General features: G+C 37.4%; 1 protein-coding gene across 4 annotated transcripts in view; it reads left to right on the forward strand.

Annotated features, from left to right (window-relative positions):
• EHBP1 (EH domain binding protein 1) overlaps positions 1–16,687 on the forward strand; it is a 343,876-nt gene that overhangs the window by 240,306 nt on the left and 86,883 nt on the right. For all 4 annotated transcript variants that reach the window (XM_055119915.1, XM_055119917.1, XM_055119916.1 and 1 more), the window contains one exon: positions 320–463. In XM_055119915.1, the coding sequence (XP_054975890.1) occupies positions 320–463 (144 nt within the window). The remainder of the gene's footprint in view (positions 1–319; positions 464–16,687) is intronic.

Raw genomic sequence — 16,687 nt, forward strand, 5'->3', positions numbered from 1 at the left:
AATCTTGAACTTTTTATACTATGATTCACAAATCGAAGAATATATTTATATGTGTATGTATAAACTTACAGACCTCCCACCCTATGAAAACATATTCTAATAAAAATGAATTTAAATTCACTTAGTTAATTTTATGCAGTAGAAAAGTATGTATCGTGTATATCAGTGCATTGCATTTGTTTCTTGTCAATATTTTGTGTAGATAATCTCAGAAAGCCAATGTTACTCCTGATCTGTATTATTTTGACAGATTGTAAAAATTAGTTTACAAATATAGATTACATGCTTTTCTTTTTTTCTTCTGTATCTTTGCTTTAAGCATCGAATGTTATCCAGACAAGAAGAACTTAAAGAAAGAGCAAGAGTTCTGCTGGAGCAAGCAAGAAGAGATGCAGCTCTCAAGGCAGGAAATAAGCAGAATAGCAATGCAGCCACTCCACTCTGCACCAAGCAGCTAAGTGATGTGAGGAACATTGGCTAATAAAACAATGTTTGTAATTGTAATCCTGGGAGTATGGGGAGGAATTAGCTGTTTTTGCTATTTTGTGTATTATGAATACTTAGTAAATTATTGAGCTGATGAATTCATTCTTGTAGGAACATGTAATTAGTCCCATATACCAAGGGTAGTTATGAAGAAGTTTAATTTCTATATATATGGATAGATAGATAATCTCTTTGTTGATTTGCATTTCATAACTTAGTTGTACTTAAAGATGCCCTTCTGTCTAGAGAATTTAAATTTGTTGCGAATAATAGAATATTCTAATGATCCTTACCTTTTACTGAATACCTACCATATATTCTAGGCACTATAATAAATGTTTTACATAATTTTTATTTACTTAACCTTATAAAGTAGATATTGAGATTGCTCTTCAGACAAGACAACTAGATAATTTATATGGTAATTTATACAGTTAACAAATAAATAATCCAGGATTTGAACCTGAGGCTTATCAAACTAGACCTATGCTTTTTCCTATCATATATTATCATCCCTATGTTAAACCACATTTCTTAATAAAGGATACGCCCAGAAGTGCTGGAACCTCAGAGCAGAGGATGTGCCTGAAACTATTGCTTGTGATTTTTTGAGCTGTTTAAAGATGCAAGCTTTGGCAGTATGTTATATGGCCTGGAAGGAGTGAGAATCATGCCCTGATAGCTGGGGGTCTCGAAGGCCACCCTGGTAATGTTTGCCTTACCATGAATGGCATCTCAATGCTAGCAATCAAATCCAGGGCCTCAAGTATGCTAGGTATGTGCTTACTTCTTAAACCATATAGCCAGTCTTATAAGCCATATTTTTTTTATACATTTATAACATATTTTTGTGCAGTACTTCACAGATAACATACAGTAATAGTAATAGAAGCACTCAAGTTTAAGGAGACATAACTTCATTAATCTGAAATAGTTGCAACCCAGCCTTCCTAACAAATTCACATGTATAAGAAGAACTTTTTAAATACAAATTGTATCTGTTTTAAAAATCAGCATTCTGTTCACAACAGAATTAAGAAAAAGTTACAAAGATTTCCAATATATCCCCCATCCCCACACACATAACTTCCTTCTTATCATCATTCCTCTTCATAGTGGTATATTTTGTTGAAACTGAAGAATCTATCTTAAGACGTCTTAGCCACCGAAAATTCTTTTTTTTAAAAAAAAAAAATTTATTAGTGAATCACTGTGAGGTACAGTTACAGATTTACATACTTTCTTGCTTGTGTTTCAGTCATAGAAAGCTACAAAGCTCGGATACCCATCCCTCCACCAGTGCCCATTCTCTACTACCAATGGTCCCAGTATCCCTCCCACCCCCCCACCCCTGCCTCTGTGGCAGGACATTCCCTTTTTTCTTTCTCTCCTTTTAGGTGTTGTGGTTTGCAATAGAGGTATTCAGTGGCCATCGTGTTCAATCTATAGACTACTTTCAGCACACATCTCCCATCCCAAACAAGTCTTCCTACCACACTTTACATGTTGTTCCCTTCTCTATCTGAGCTGCCTTTTCCCTCAACCTGTGAGACTGGCTTGCAAGCCATGGAGCAAACCTCCTGGTACTTATCTCTACTATTCTTAGGTGTTAATCTCCCATTCTGTTACTTTATATTCCACAGATTAGTGCAATCATTCTATGTCTGTCTCTCTCTCTTTCTGACTCATTTTACTTAGCATGATACTTTCTCCATGTTAATCCACTTATATGCAAAGTTCATGACTTCATCCTTTCTGACAGCTTCGTAGTATTCCATTGTGTAGATGTACCAAAGTTTCTTTAACCAGTCAGATGTTCTCGGACATTTGGGTTTTTTCCAGATTCTGGCTATTGTAAACAGTGCTGCAATGAGCATACAAGTGCAGATGTCATTTTTTCTATACTTTTTTGCCTCTCTGGGATATATTCTCAGAAGGTATTGCTGAAGTTCAGATAGAGAAGGGAACATAAAGTAAGCTCTGGTTGGAAGACCCGCTCGGGAGGGGAGATGCATGCTGAAAGTAGACTATAGATTGAACACAATGGCCACTCAGCACCCTTATTGCGGACCACAACACCCAAAAGGAGAGAGAGAGAGAACAAAAGGAATGCCCTGCCAGAGGCGGTGGGGGGGGGGTGGCGGGGAGAGGGAGAGGGGGGATGGGATTGGGAGGTGGGAGGGATAGTGGGTTCAATGGTGTTGGAGAATGGACACTGGTGGAGGAAGGGGTGCTCGAACATTGTATGAGGGAAACACAAGTATGAAAATGTGTAAATCTGTTACTGTACCCTCATGGTGACTCACTAATTAATAAAAAAAAAAGTGGTATTGCTGAGTCAAATGGGAGCTCAATTTCTAATTTTTTGAGAAGCATCCATACTGTTTTCCAAAAGGGCTGAACCAGTCAGCATTCCCACCAGCAGTGTAGAAGGGTCCCTTTCTCCCCACATCCACGCCAATAGCAGTTGCTTTTGTTCTTTTGTATGTGGGCCAGTCTCTGTGGTGTGAGGTGGTATCTCATGGTTGTTTTGATCTGCATCTTCCTGATGATTAGTGATGAAGAGCATTTTCTTGTGTGCCTTTTGGGCATTTGTATTTCTTCCTTGAGAAAGTTTCTGTTCACTTCATCGTTCCATTTTCTGGTGGGGTTGGATGTTTTCTTCTTGTAGAGTTCAACCAGTGCCTTGTATATTCTTGATATCAATTCCTTATCAAATGGGTATTGGCCACCCAAAAATTCTTAGTTGATATTAGAGTTCATCTTAGTACACATATTCTGTGAGCTTATTAAGTGTATAATGACTTATATAATTGTAGTATGATGTTGAGTGTTTTTATCCCCACTTACAAATCCTGTCTTCTACCTGTTCATCTCTTCCCATCCCCAAACTACTAGCAACCTGACCATTTTACTTATTTATTATTTTACCTTTTTTATTTCATACTGTAACTACATAATATGTAGTCTTTTCTAATTTTTTTACTTAGTAATGTACATTTAAGGTCCCTCCATATCTTCATAGTATTATGTCTCATTATTTTTTAGCTCTGAAAAATATCCTGTTGTCAGGATGTACAGCAGTTAATTCATTTATTGACTGTAGGACATCTTGATTGCTGTCAAGTCTTGGTAGTTATGAAGAAAGCTGCTTTAAACATCCATATTCAGGCTTTATGTAGATTATAGTTTAGTTTCTTTTTATAGGAACCATTCCCAGCACCTGAAAGCACCTAGGAGTCACTCTATATAGTCCTGGAATATATAGTACTGTACTACTTTTGTAATCCTCTAGCCCTACACTTAATTAAATACTAGGAGCCTGGTTGTTGAATTCTATGATAACTGTCTCTTTAATAGGAAATAGCCAATTTGTCTTTAAAAGTAGTTGAACCATTTTTCATACCCACCACCAATGAGTGTGAACATTCTTGTGCTCTAAGTCCTTATTAGTACTGAGCATTGTCAGTGCTCAGATTTGGCCATACAAATAGGTGTGTAGTAATGTCTTGTTTAATTCATATTTCCCTGATAAAATGTGTGATGTGAAGCATGTTTATACATATTTTTTAAAGAGGTTCCTTTACTGTCTTTGACTTGGTTTATTGGGTTGTTTTCTTACTGTTGGGTTATAAGAGGTTTTTTATTTTTTTTTGTGTGTGTGTGTGTGTGTGTCTTAGATCAATATTTACCAGGTGTGTCTTTTGCAAATACTTTACTCCCATTCTCTTAGAAACTTGCAGCTAAACTCTGTTCCCTGGCTATTGGAGTTCATGCAGCCAAGCAACCCAACAACACTCTGTTAGCCTGGTTCCCTGTTGCTTCCTTTTCTGTTCCAAGGGGAAAACGGTTTCTCCTGAGGACTCTCCCTGGATTCATTGATGTTTTCAGCTGAAAGTTGGTCAGGATTCTGCATTTCATTCAGTTTTGGGGATAATTTGCCTTGAAGATGGAGCATAATTGATGAACTCCCCTAATCAGCTTTCATTTTTCCTCTACCTGTCCCATGAATACTTTCACATTTTGCAGATACTTAGTTTAATAACTCTTCATCTTGGATATTGCTTTTCAGATTTTATGTCTTTATTCAGTAATAAGCTATAAAACAAATTTCATGAATAGCAATAATTATTTTTTAATTGTTTTCTTATTTCTTTTAATAAAGTACTGGACTGGAGAGATAGAACAGTGGGTAGGTCTCTTCCTCGCACAAGGCCGATCCATGTTCAGTCCTGTGTCCCACATGGTCCCCCAGCACTGCCAAGAGTGACTCCTGAGTGCTGAGCCAGGAGTAAGCCCTGAGTATTGCCACATGTGGCCCCCAAACAAGAACACCCCCGCCCAAAATGGAGTATAATAATACCAGAATTCATCGCATTGTAATTTTTTTGTTTTAGCTATGGGGGTTATGTATGTTTATTAAAACTTGTCGTGAAATATATTTTGAAATATGGGTTATGATAAAAATAGAGATACAAATTAGATGACCATTGTTTCTAAGGAAGAAACAGTATTTTGTATTCTATTTCTTTTAGTGCCTAGCAGCCTAGCAGTGTGTTCTATTACCAATTTGTTGATAATGTATGTCATTTGAAAATTTTATTGACCTACTATATTCATAGTAGCTAAAATGACTCAATTCTTTTGGCATGAAGTTTGTATTCTGGTGCGAAGAGACAGATAATAATAGAACTACAGAGTGTGAAAACTAGAGGGCATAGATGAGGATAACTAGAGTAAGTGAGACTTGAGTGATGTAAAAGGGGGAAATTTGAAGTTAGTTTTGATGAATGAGAATGATCCAGTCAAGTGAACAGCCGCATTAAGAATATTCTCATGATAGGGGCTGGAGTAATAGCACAGCGGGTAGGGCGTTTGCCTTGCACGCGGCCGACCCGGGTTCGATTCCCAGCATCCCATATGGTCCTCTTAGCACCGTCAGGGGAGATTCCTGAGTGCAGAGCCAGGAGTAACCCCTGTGCATTGCCAGATGTGACCCAAAAAGCAAAAAAAAAAAAAAAAAAAAAAAAGAATATTCTCATAATAAAGATAGTCATTTGGCTAATATTGTAGTTTTGTATCTCATTTCTGATACTTTTTAAAGATTCAGTCTCCATAAAATTGTAGGAAATTTATGTCAAGTGTGTTGATTTTAAATTCAGATTGCCTGAGGCTTAACTTATCTTGCCTGCTAAGTACATTTTTCAGAAGCAATTATCTATATGTGAATTTATATGCATATATAAGTAAATATTATCCTATATTTATTGAGCAATTACTGTGTACCAACTAGCATTCTAGATGCTTTCACATGAATATTTCTCATTTAATAATCACCAGTTATATAAGTAATCATTGTCCCTATTTTACAGCTGAGGAAACCGACATGAAAAACTTAATGAATTGCCCATAGTTACATAGCTAATAAAAAACAGAGCCCAAAAACTGGAGCTAGAAAATTTATTTTTAGGGATTATGTTTTTTAAAGCATTGTATCTTATGCTTTCTGTTCCTTTTTCTAACATCCTCTTGAATTGGAATATATATTATTATAACTATTTTAGAGATTAAGAAAATGAGCTGAGGACTGGGGAGATAGTTTTGCGGGCTGGGACACATGATTTGCATGCAGAATTCCCAGGTTCAGTCCCCAACATTGGCCCTCCAAACACCACACCAAGAGTAGCATGGCATATCATCAGGTATGGTAAAAAAATAATAATAATAAAAGAAAATCGTTTAGGAGCCTAGACGATAGCTCAACAGGGCTCAAATTGCATGTTTCATGTGTGGGATTTAGCATTTAATGCAGCACTGTATGGTCTCTAAACTCCATGAGATGTAGCTCCCTGTTGCCTCTGGATGTGTCCCTGAAAGAAAAGGAGGGAAGCATAGGTTAGGTAATGATGCTTCAATCTGTCTAGGGTTGCATACTGTGACAGGCTAGGCTTAGATTTCAAGTATCCTGATTCTTAACACTGCATAATATTTTATTCAATTTACTACTTCAGCCTTTTATTTATTGGTCTTCTGTTTAAGACACCTGTAATTTTACTTAATGCATTTTCTTTACCAAGTGAAATTTCAACTTTTAAATGATATGTGAATTCAAAATCATACGTTCATCATCATCATCATCCCATTGATCGTCAATTTTCTCTAGCGGTCTCAGTAATGTCTCCATTCGTCCTAGCCCTGAGATTTTGGAAGCCTCTCATTACTTGTCCTTCCCAATGATGCCGCATTGGAGGCTCTTTTAGGGTTAGGAAAATGAGACCCATCATTGTTACTGGTTTTGGCATATGAATACGCCACAGGGAGCTTGTCAGGCTCTCCCATGTGGGCAGGAAACTCTCAGTAGCTTGCCAGGTTCTCCAAGGGGAGAACTAACTAGACTATAAGATGTTTAGACTTCTAGGAGCTTTGTTTTATAGTCTCTGGATATTGGCCATTGATGGGATTACATGGCGCCGCCGGGGGCAGTTTCTGGATGTGACTGCCTAGCTACTGGAAAATGGGGGATCTGGGTGAAAGAGGCCCAGTCACTGATCCGAGCAGGCTTGGAGATCTCAGCCCCAGTCCTGCACACCTGGGTTCCTCTGCCGGGTCCTTCATGCATGAGGCTTGTCCGAACGTATGAAGAGGGCCCTTGAGAATGGCTGTGGCTGGGTTCCACAGGTCTTCGGCTTCGGGGGCTTTGCTCGGGGCAGGGAGGGAAACTCAACCCACTTCCTCTGAGGGCCCCTGGTGAGGACAGCCAGGCGCTGGAGCAAGAGACTTTTATACGTTAATTACTAAATATTTATTTCATGTCCGTGACACCTTACCATAGGTATAAAATATTTAACCTGGATTTCTGTTTGTTTGGGTGCCATAGCCAGTGGATCTTGAAGGCTATTCCAGGCTCTGTGCTTAGGGGCCACTCCCAGCTGGGCCCTGGCATCCAGGAATTTATGGGGAAATCAAAGCAGGGCCTCCTGCATGCAAAAGAGCACTCAGCCAGTTGATCTGTCTCTTTGCCCTTTAACTTGGATTTTAAGGAACATGATGCAGGTTATATTATGGGAGCTTCGTATTCTCTTACATAGCTAGTGGCATATAACTTACCACACCTGTCTGGAAAGCAGTTAGACTTCAGGTTTCTTATTGAAGTCTATTAAGTTCCTGTACCTAATAACTCCACTAATAAAGATAAATATTCACATTTTATCACAGTGTTATTTTTAATAGCAAAAGTTACAAAAATAGCTTATATGCTTAAATTATAAATGCTAAATTATAACTTATAATTGAAATTATAAATGCTAGCTATTATAAATATGTTACATGGTTATTATATAGCCATTAAAATTATTTATATAGCTTTTTGAAAGTATGGAAAGTGTGTAAGGAAATGCTTACCACATTATCTTATACAAAATGAGATACATATTTTGTATAAAAATCAGTATGTGGCATCTGAACAGTTTTTAAAAGAACTGGTTATTTATATAGATATGTATTGAAAAGAGCAGGCATAAAAGCTATTGAATTATTAATTGTAAGTGATAATAAGTAGATTATGATTTTTTCTCTTTAATGTAAAATTCTGGCTCCTAGTTTTGCTGTATGTGTTACAAATACTTCTTAAGCATAGACAACTTTCAGAATCACTCTCTCAAAACTAGAGCTTTAGTCTTCTATAATCCCTTTAAGATCATTGGCCAAATCAAAGCAAGTCAGTGGAATTAAGTTAATTTTGAAATACAAAGAGTAAAGGGAAGTTTTAAGTGTTAAAAAAATTAAAATGTGGCTGCTGATAAATATTTCAGACAGGGCAGTTTGATATTCAAAAATAGGTACTTTAGTAGATTTGGGTCTTTAGTAGATTTTTTAATCATAGCTAGATAAACTTAACCACAAAAAAGTTTCATTTAAACTAGTGTTATATTTTAGGGCTGGAGCAATAGCACAACGGGTAGGGCATTTGCCTTGCAGACAGCCGACCCAAGTTCGATTCCCAGCATCCCATATGGTCCCCCGAGCACCTCCAGGAGTTAAGTCCTGAGTAACCTCTGTGCATCACCGGGTGTGACCCTAAAAAAAAAAATTGGGGGTGGGAGGGATACTGGGTTCATTGGTGGTGGAGAATGGACACTGGTGGAGTGATGGGCGCTCGAACATTGCATGAGGGAAAAACTAGCACGAAAATGTGTGAATCTGTAACTGTACCCTCACTGTGACTCACTAAGAAATAAATTAAAAAATAAACTAGTGTTATATTTTAGCTCTAAGATTGGTGGGGGCAGTTGGGGAATACATATAAGTGCACAAGGGCATTTTTCCCACTTTTGATTCCTTTCCTTTCACTGTTGTTCCATTGCTAAGAGGTCCACATATTTGGATATGGTACTCACACAGTTTGCTATGCCTCTCACTGTGGGTCATAGACCTTTCATTGTAATTCTCGTACACGTACCTACCAGAAGTTCCTAACTGCACTGCTTGCGTATACTTTAGTTGTGGGTTCACTGAAGAGTGTAGCATCTTTTAGTTGGCATGCTTAAAATGTGTGTGGCCATGGTGTGGCTACTTGTGGCATTGAGTAATCAAGGAGCAAAGCAGCTAGACTCAAACAGCAAGCCTAGCAGGATCATGTTTAGCCATGACCAAACTCGTCCCCAACTCAGTGGGCATTAAAAGGAGAGTCATAGAAGAATTCTTTACTTTTGATAATATTAGTTTGTGTCTAGGTGTGGAATAAATCAGTATTCTTCAACCTTTTTACACCTGTGAACTAACACCTGTATTGCAGATAAGTCAGTGGACCCGCAGTTACAACTAAGGCATTAGTTAGTGGTTTTCAGCCTCTTTATACCATGGACTATCACCAGTCTGTTGACCATTGATTGAAGATCACAAGTACAAATGACAGGTTCAGTAATGTCAGCCCTGTTCTCATCAGAAAACTATGAAATTCTTATCACCATTCTATGAGACTGATGATTTGTAGTATGGCGTCTCATGGAATATTTTGTTGTTCCTTGGGTTAGTTGTCTTCTGCTTATGTATTAGAATAGCCCGTCCTTTCCTCTTTCCTTCCTCCCTCCCTTCCTTCCTTCCTCCCTCCCTCCCTCCCTCCCTTCCTTCCTTCCTTCCTCCCTCGCTCCCTCCCTCCCTCCCTCCCTCCCTCCCTTCCTTCCTTCCTTCCTTACTTCCATTTCATACTGCATAGCAAGCCAGTTGCTTGCCAGGTTAGCCACTTTGTTTCATTTTTTCACATTTATACAAAATTATGCCCATTCCTTATAGTAGTGTGCTTTAAACAATCCTGAGGATATTCTGCTATCTTCTTTCAGGTTATCTTTTGTAGAAATTTTTAAAAGCACTGCAAAGGTAAGGTGTATTGGCATGACACCTATGTTTATCGCAGTGGTTTGTATACTAGTCAGATTATGAAAACAATCCAAAAATCCAACAAAAAGGTGCATGGGTAAAGGTGTGTGTGTGTGTGTGTGTGTGTGTGTGTGTGTGTGTGTGTGTGTGTGTGTGTGACAATGGAATACTATGCAGCAATAAGAAGAGATGAAATCATACAGTTCACTGTAACTTTAATGGAATTAGAGGGTGTCATGTTAAGTGAAATAAGTCAAAGGGAGAAGGACAAGTAATACCAGATGATTTTATGTATACATAGAGAAATAAAACAAGGGAATAAACAGAATCAAATGTTATATAAAAAAAAAACCTTGTCCTATATTATAAAACTTAGAATAATAAAGGGAATAAAGTATGGAGTGTGATTTGAGGGAATGATAGAGTAGACAGAAAGAAATAGGGGACAGGTGCAATCCCTGGTACCACATATTATGAGTGGTATGCATGCCCTCTCTCCCCCCCAAAATAAAGAGAGAATGTGAAATGCCAGAGAAGTCCAGTTTCTGCAAATTCAGAATTCTTGCCATTGCTTTTCTGATGTCCAGAGTGGTATCAAATTTGATATCAGGTGATATCTTTTCCAAAGGTAAGTAGTTTTCTTAATTTGATCACTTTTTAAAATAATTTTGGATAGCTTTAGTAGTTAGCAGAGCTCTCTTTATTTTGGGTAAGTGATGTGACCACAAAGCTGACAAAAGAAAAATGGAAAATTTCTAGAGCTATTGAATCTGAGTTAAGTGACACTAAAACTGGGAATAAGCTAATCAGTCTCTCTAAATCTGTTTTTTCATTTGTGAAACAGACAAAATCCCCCCCCCATGTGACATTCAAATTAATAGGTGTCCACAGTGAAGAGGGTAAGGGAACCATGACTAATGCCTCCCCCTTCAGTGACAGCGTCCTTTTCACTCTGGAGAGATCAAAAGACTTCTGATAAGTCAAAATAAGGTCTAACTAAAAAAAATAAAAATAAACCTGGTATCTAATTCAGTTAACTGCTTTCACTTTTCTGTACTCTTGAATGCACCTTAACTCAATATGCTTTTTAAAAAACTGCCTTGCCCAGTATCTCTATACTAGGGTACTGAAAATTGAATTGCTAAAGTAAAACCACTGCTGCCCAATGCTTTTTTTTCTGTGTGGAGTAACTGAAAATTCCTATCAGTTAAAAAAATAAAATAGTTAATACTCAAGGAGGTATACCTAGGTCTTAAGTAAATGAGACCATAACCTTAAATTTTTCAAGAGTTTGTTAAAAAGCCTATTGTTACTTATTCTTATATGACCAGTCATTTAGGCTTTCTTCAGCAATTTCTTAATTTTTATTCTATTGAACATTGTTTTCATACAACTAACTTAGAACCTCCTGGCAATCACCAAGAAAAATAAGTTAAGCTATTTTGTGGTTGTTGTTTTGGGCATATCCAGCAGTGGTCAGCTATTACTCCTCGCTACAGTGCTGGCAGGTCACTCTCAATGATGCTCAGGAAACCATATAGTACTAAAAATGGATCTTGAGCATGGAACTTTTCTTTATGCAAAGCATGTGCTTCTGCACTTTAAGCTGTCTCCCCAATCTCAAGTTGAGCAATTTAATAATTGATATTAAGAGACCAGGTATATAGGGCATGAGATAGTGTCAGTGTATTCAGTGTGTATCTCCTCCTTTTGAGATCTTTGTATCTAGTTATAAAAGGATTCAGAAAACTGTTAGAGGGTTGAAAACAGATCTGTACATAAAGAAAAGATAACCTTATAAAACACAGAAAGTCAGGAAAATGTTTAATTAACTAGTTTGTGTATATGAAGGTTCAAAATTCTTCGGGGACCTCCCATTTACCAAAAAAGATTAATCTTCCCAATTTCTCAGCTTGACCTCATGCAAAGTCCTTGCAAATTCTTTTCCGTCTCTCCCATTTTCTATTCTGTAGTCCAGCACTACTAAGTTGCTTGCTGAGAAAATGTGGCATGTACTTTCATTCCTGTGTTAAACATTAGCTTTTCTCTTCCTGAAATGCCCGTCCTCCCATACTGATGTCCACTAAAATAACACTTCTTTCTTCCTCTGCCCTTTTCTTCCTCTTATTTCTCCTGCCTTCCTATTCTTTTTCATTTATTAGTGTTGTTGAAGTGACCAGAGATCACAAACTTGTTTGTGGTGCTCATTGGGGCATCTCACGCTCATTTGCACATTTTTCTTTTTTGTTTTGTTTTGGGTCACACCTGGCTGTGTTCAGAACTTATTCCTGGCCAAGCACTCAGAAATCACTCCTCGTGGGTCTTGGAATATGTGGTGCCAGGAATCAGACCCTGTGTGGCCATGTGCAAGACAAGTACCTTAAACCATGCACTATCCTCTCACCACACTTGCAGTCTTATGGAGCACAGGGAAGGGGGGGGACCTGTTCTTAGGACACTCATTGTGGTGCTCATGCCTTGGATTGCAGTGCTCACCAGAGATAAGCATACATTTGGTTCTGGTGCACTGGCAACCTCATATTTGTTGTGATGCTCAGGATGACGAATGACACTGCCACTGAACATGTAGGACAGTGCTAAGGATTGAACTCTGCCAGCACTGAAATGACACATCTTTGAGGTCATCTCTCTTGGCCTCCTACTAGTATAACTACTTCTTCGTACATCATTTTCTTTGTTCTTCTTTTGGGATGGGGGTTGAGTTGGATCCACAACCTGGTAATGCTCAAGACTTAGTCCTGACTCTGTGCTCAGGGATCAATCCTAGAAAGGATTAAAAGGCAAGCCAACAAGCATAGATGATATAATTTTTGTCAAGGTTACCATTGCATATTTTAATAAGAATGTGATACCAGTACATATTATACTTAGATCATTTTGTTGTTGTCGCTTAGTTTAGCCATTAATAGTCTTCTAAATATATAGAATGTTTAAACACAAAGTCAGAGAAACATTTCATTACATTTTTTGTTTCCTTGTTATTCAGTTTTCCTAAATATATTTCCCCAAAAGATGCACACAGAGAATTAAGCAAGATAATCTGTTTGGCTGGAGCGATAACAGAGCGGGTAGGGTGTTTTCCTTGCACGTGGCCACTCCGGGTTCGATTACTCTGCCCCTCTCGGAGAACCCAGCAAGCTACTGAGAGTATCTCGCCCGCACACCAGAGCCTGGCAAGCTATCCGTGGCATATTCAATATGCCAAAAACAGTGACAACAAGTCTCACAATGTAGATGTTACTGGTGCCCGCTCAAGCAAATCGATGAGCAATGGGATTCTTTTACTTAAAGCTTTGCATCAGAAAATAATTGCTTTTGTAAAAAATATGCATATGTGTATACACACACTTATATATATTAATATGGAGCGATAGCACAGCAGGTAGGGCCTTACACACAGTCGACCAAGGATCAGTTCCTCCGTCCCTCTTGGAGAGCCCGGCAAGCTACCGAGAGTATCTCACCTGCACACCAGAGCCTGGCAAGCTATCCGTGGCATATTCAATATGCCAAAAACAGTAACAACAAGTCTCACAATGGAGATGTTACTGGTGCCCGCTCAAGCAAATCGATGAGCAATGGGATTATTTTACTTAAAGCTTTGCATCAGAAAATAATTGCTTTTGTAAAAAATATACTTATGTGTATACACACACTCATATATATTAATATGGAGCGATAGCACAGCAGGTAGGGCCTTACACACAGTCGACCAAGGATCTGTTCCTCCGTCCCTCTTGGAGAGCCCGGCAAGCTACCGAGAGTATCTCACCCGCACAGCAGAGCCTGGCAAGCTACCCGTGGCATATTTAATATGCCAGAAACAGTAACAACAGGTCTCACAATGGAGACGTTACTGGTACCTGCTTGAGCAAATCTATGAGCAATGGGATGACAGTGACAGTAATATATATATATATGTATATGTATGTATATACTTATATATACATATTAATAGGGTCAGAGAGATAGAACAGAAGGTAAAGTATTTGCCTTGCATGTAACTTGCTCAAGTTCAATCCCCAGCTTCCCATATGGTCCCCCAAGCACCACCAGAAATTATTCCTGAGCACCAAACCAGGAGAACCCCTGAATACTGCCAAGTTTAACCAAAAAAAATAAATAAATAAATAAATATTAATAAATCAACATTACAGTTAATGATGTTCGTGTATTTACATTAATAACTGAAAAAAGTGCTTGCATTTGATGTGCTTAAGTTTGGGACCATTACAACTTGTCAGAATAAGAGCTGACGAGTTATGCAACCCACAGTCCTTGGGATTGTTACAATATCTTGTTGTTGTTGTTTGGGGGCCACATCTGACTATGCTCAGAGCCTACTCCTGGTTCTGTATGCAGACAAATTACATGACAGAAAAGTATGGTATTTCAGTACCTGCATTCTTTTCCACACATTAGAAAAAAATGTAATGTTTTAAAACATACTTTAAAGATTTTTAATATGCAGGCCCAGTGAATCACCTATTACAATCTATTAGTATAGAAACTGTCCTTATTGAGTAGGGTCAAATTGTAAGTTAGCAATAAATCTTCGAAGGTTCACAACATCTTACTTTTAAAGATTTGGAGGAATTTCCTCCAAAGCAATTTGTTTATATGTGGGAAAGAAATTTCAGTATGGTCTGTTCTTAGTTAACAACAAAGATCAATAATCACTGAAGACACAGTGACTTTATTTTTCCTGTTCTTGGAAATGAGTCCAAATAACTTATTTAGCCAAAAATAATAAAATAGAATCTGCTTTTGTGTCTGTGAACAAAACCTTTAAAAGGTATTTTATTGCTTTGAAGGAGTACTGCACGAATCTTGCATTTTGTTGTTAATTTAAGAATATCGATTTAAATGTGACTAGTACGCCATGCTGATAATTGTAGCAGATTTAGATCATATCTCTAGATGTTTCTTAGAGATAAGCAGAGAAGCATTGCCATCCAGTTGGTAAAACAATACTAAATACCATTTTAATAATGCCTGATAGGAACTTTTCCCATAATTTTCATTTATGTATTCTAAGAATGTATATAATCATAAAAATGAGTAAGATTATATTTTGTATTTATAAATAATGACTGGGTTACATTTAAATGGCTACCCTCTAGGAAACAAGCTTTAAAATTAAGGTCAAGCTATTAATATTTTTTACCTGACTAAACATTTTATCAGTTTTATTACTAGGAAGAAGTATATTGGCATTGCTCTTGTGATTTCTTAAGAAAATCATTAGTTATTTTAAAATATAAATATCTTTAATATAGCAGAGAATTTTATCTTATTCAGGGATTTTTATTCTTTATAAGCCAGAATGACTCTACTCAGGACACTGAGATAAAAATACATTCCTATTTCTTATTTCATCACAATTGACAGAAGATTTAATGTATGTAATCCGTTTCAGACCAGTAAGACACTTTAAATGTATAGCTAATCTTTTTTTATTGTTGAATTTTATAGGAGAATGAAGGCGTATTTCTGTGTTCAGCATAAATACCTCTATACAAGGCAGTGGTTTTTATTCATTATGATTTAAATAATAGTTTATTATATCTAAACTTAAGTTGATTTGAAGTCTGCTATTCTAACAATGACTATCGGATTTCTTAGAAAACATTATTGTTAGCTTGCTAGCATATCTTCAAAGTCACACAAAACACTAGCATTGTTAGGGAGGAAAAACTCAAGCATCTTTTCTATTATGTGGCCACAAACCCTAGCCTCAAAAGTCTTATTTGAGATTGCAATGAAAGCATGAAGCTAAGGCTAGGTGTCTAAGCATCAGGAACACTCCTTTTATGTGCCTATTAATGGTCGTAGACATTTTCCATATGGCTCTTCAGTGTGGTGTCGAACATCCCAGGATGATATCACCATTACTAAAAGCTGTATTTTATATTGCCTATTCTGTTATTGCTCAGCATGCACAAGGGTAGAGTTTAAATCTTTATCCATTTCATTTTTTAATGTTTCTTTTGTTCTCCTTATCATGTACTGGCTTTCCCAAGGATATATGCCTTGTACAAAAAGTCACATGTGCATTACTAATTGTATGCTATTGTATTTATAGTTCCTAGTGGTGGCACTGTGAAGCTACTAATTCCTTTGCTTCACTTGATGTAAAATAATCTGAATGTCTTTGATAGCAGTGAAACAGTATTAATTGTTTTGTACATTTCTTGGTCACTCTTCTTAGGTGGTCTTCATAATCTATTAGAACTTTCAGCCAGATTTTTGTAATGTCATGCCTCCAGCAGTGATTAAATTGGTAATTAATGAACAGTCTTTGGCAATGCAAACCACATCCCGTTAATTTTCCCTTTTGAGTTTTTAGAAGTTGTCTTCTGTGTCAGAAATCATTGCGCCACCTTGCTATGGCCCCTTGGCATGAAACCACAACGACTTGATTTTTGCAGCCATTAGTAGATCAGAGCAGTAATTTCACAGTATTTTGGTCAAGGTAATTATAATACCAAGTACTGAGTACATTCAAAAATTCACGAAGTCCAGAAATACCAGGTGAGCTTCCTTGTGTTCAGTGGAACGTTATGATTACTTTAATTGGTCTTTGTTTGATTTTAGCTGAAGAAACTATTTGTGCCACAACTGTGCAGTGACTTTACACTTGAGCATTTCTGACCTTTGACAGGGTGGGTGCAAACATCAGCCCTTTGAAATAGTCTCCTTCCCAAAAACAGTATTTGCAATATTAAACAATCAAAAGAAAAACTATGATTTTTTAGTTTTTTCCTCATTCATGAAATGCTTTAGCAAGTTTTCTTTCTGTTAT

Source organism: Sorex araneus, chromosome X, assembly GCF_027595985.1.
Source record: "Sorex araneus isolate mSorAra2 chromosome X, mSorAra2.pri, whole genome shotgun sequence".
NCBI lineage: Eukaryota > Metazoa > Chordata > Mammalia > Eulipotyphla > Soricidae > Sorex > Sorex araneus.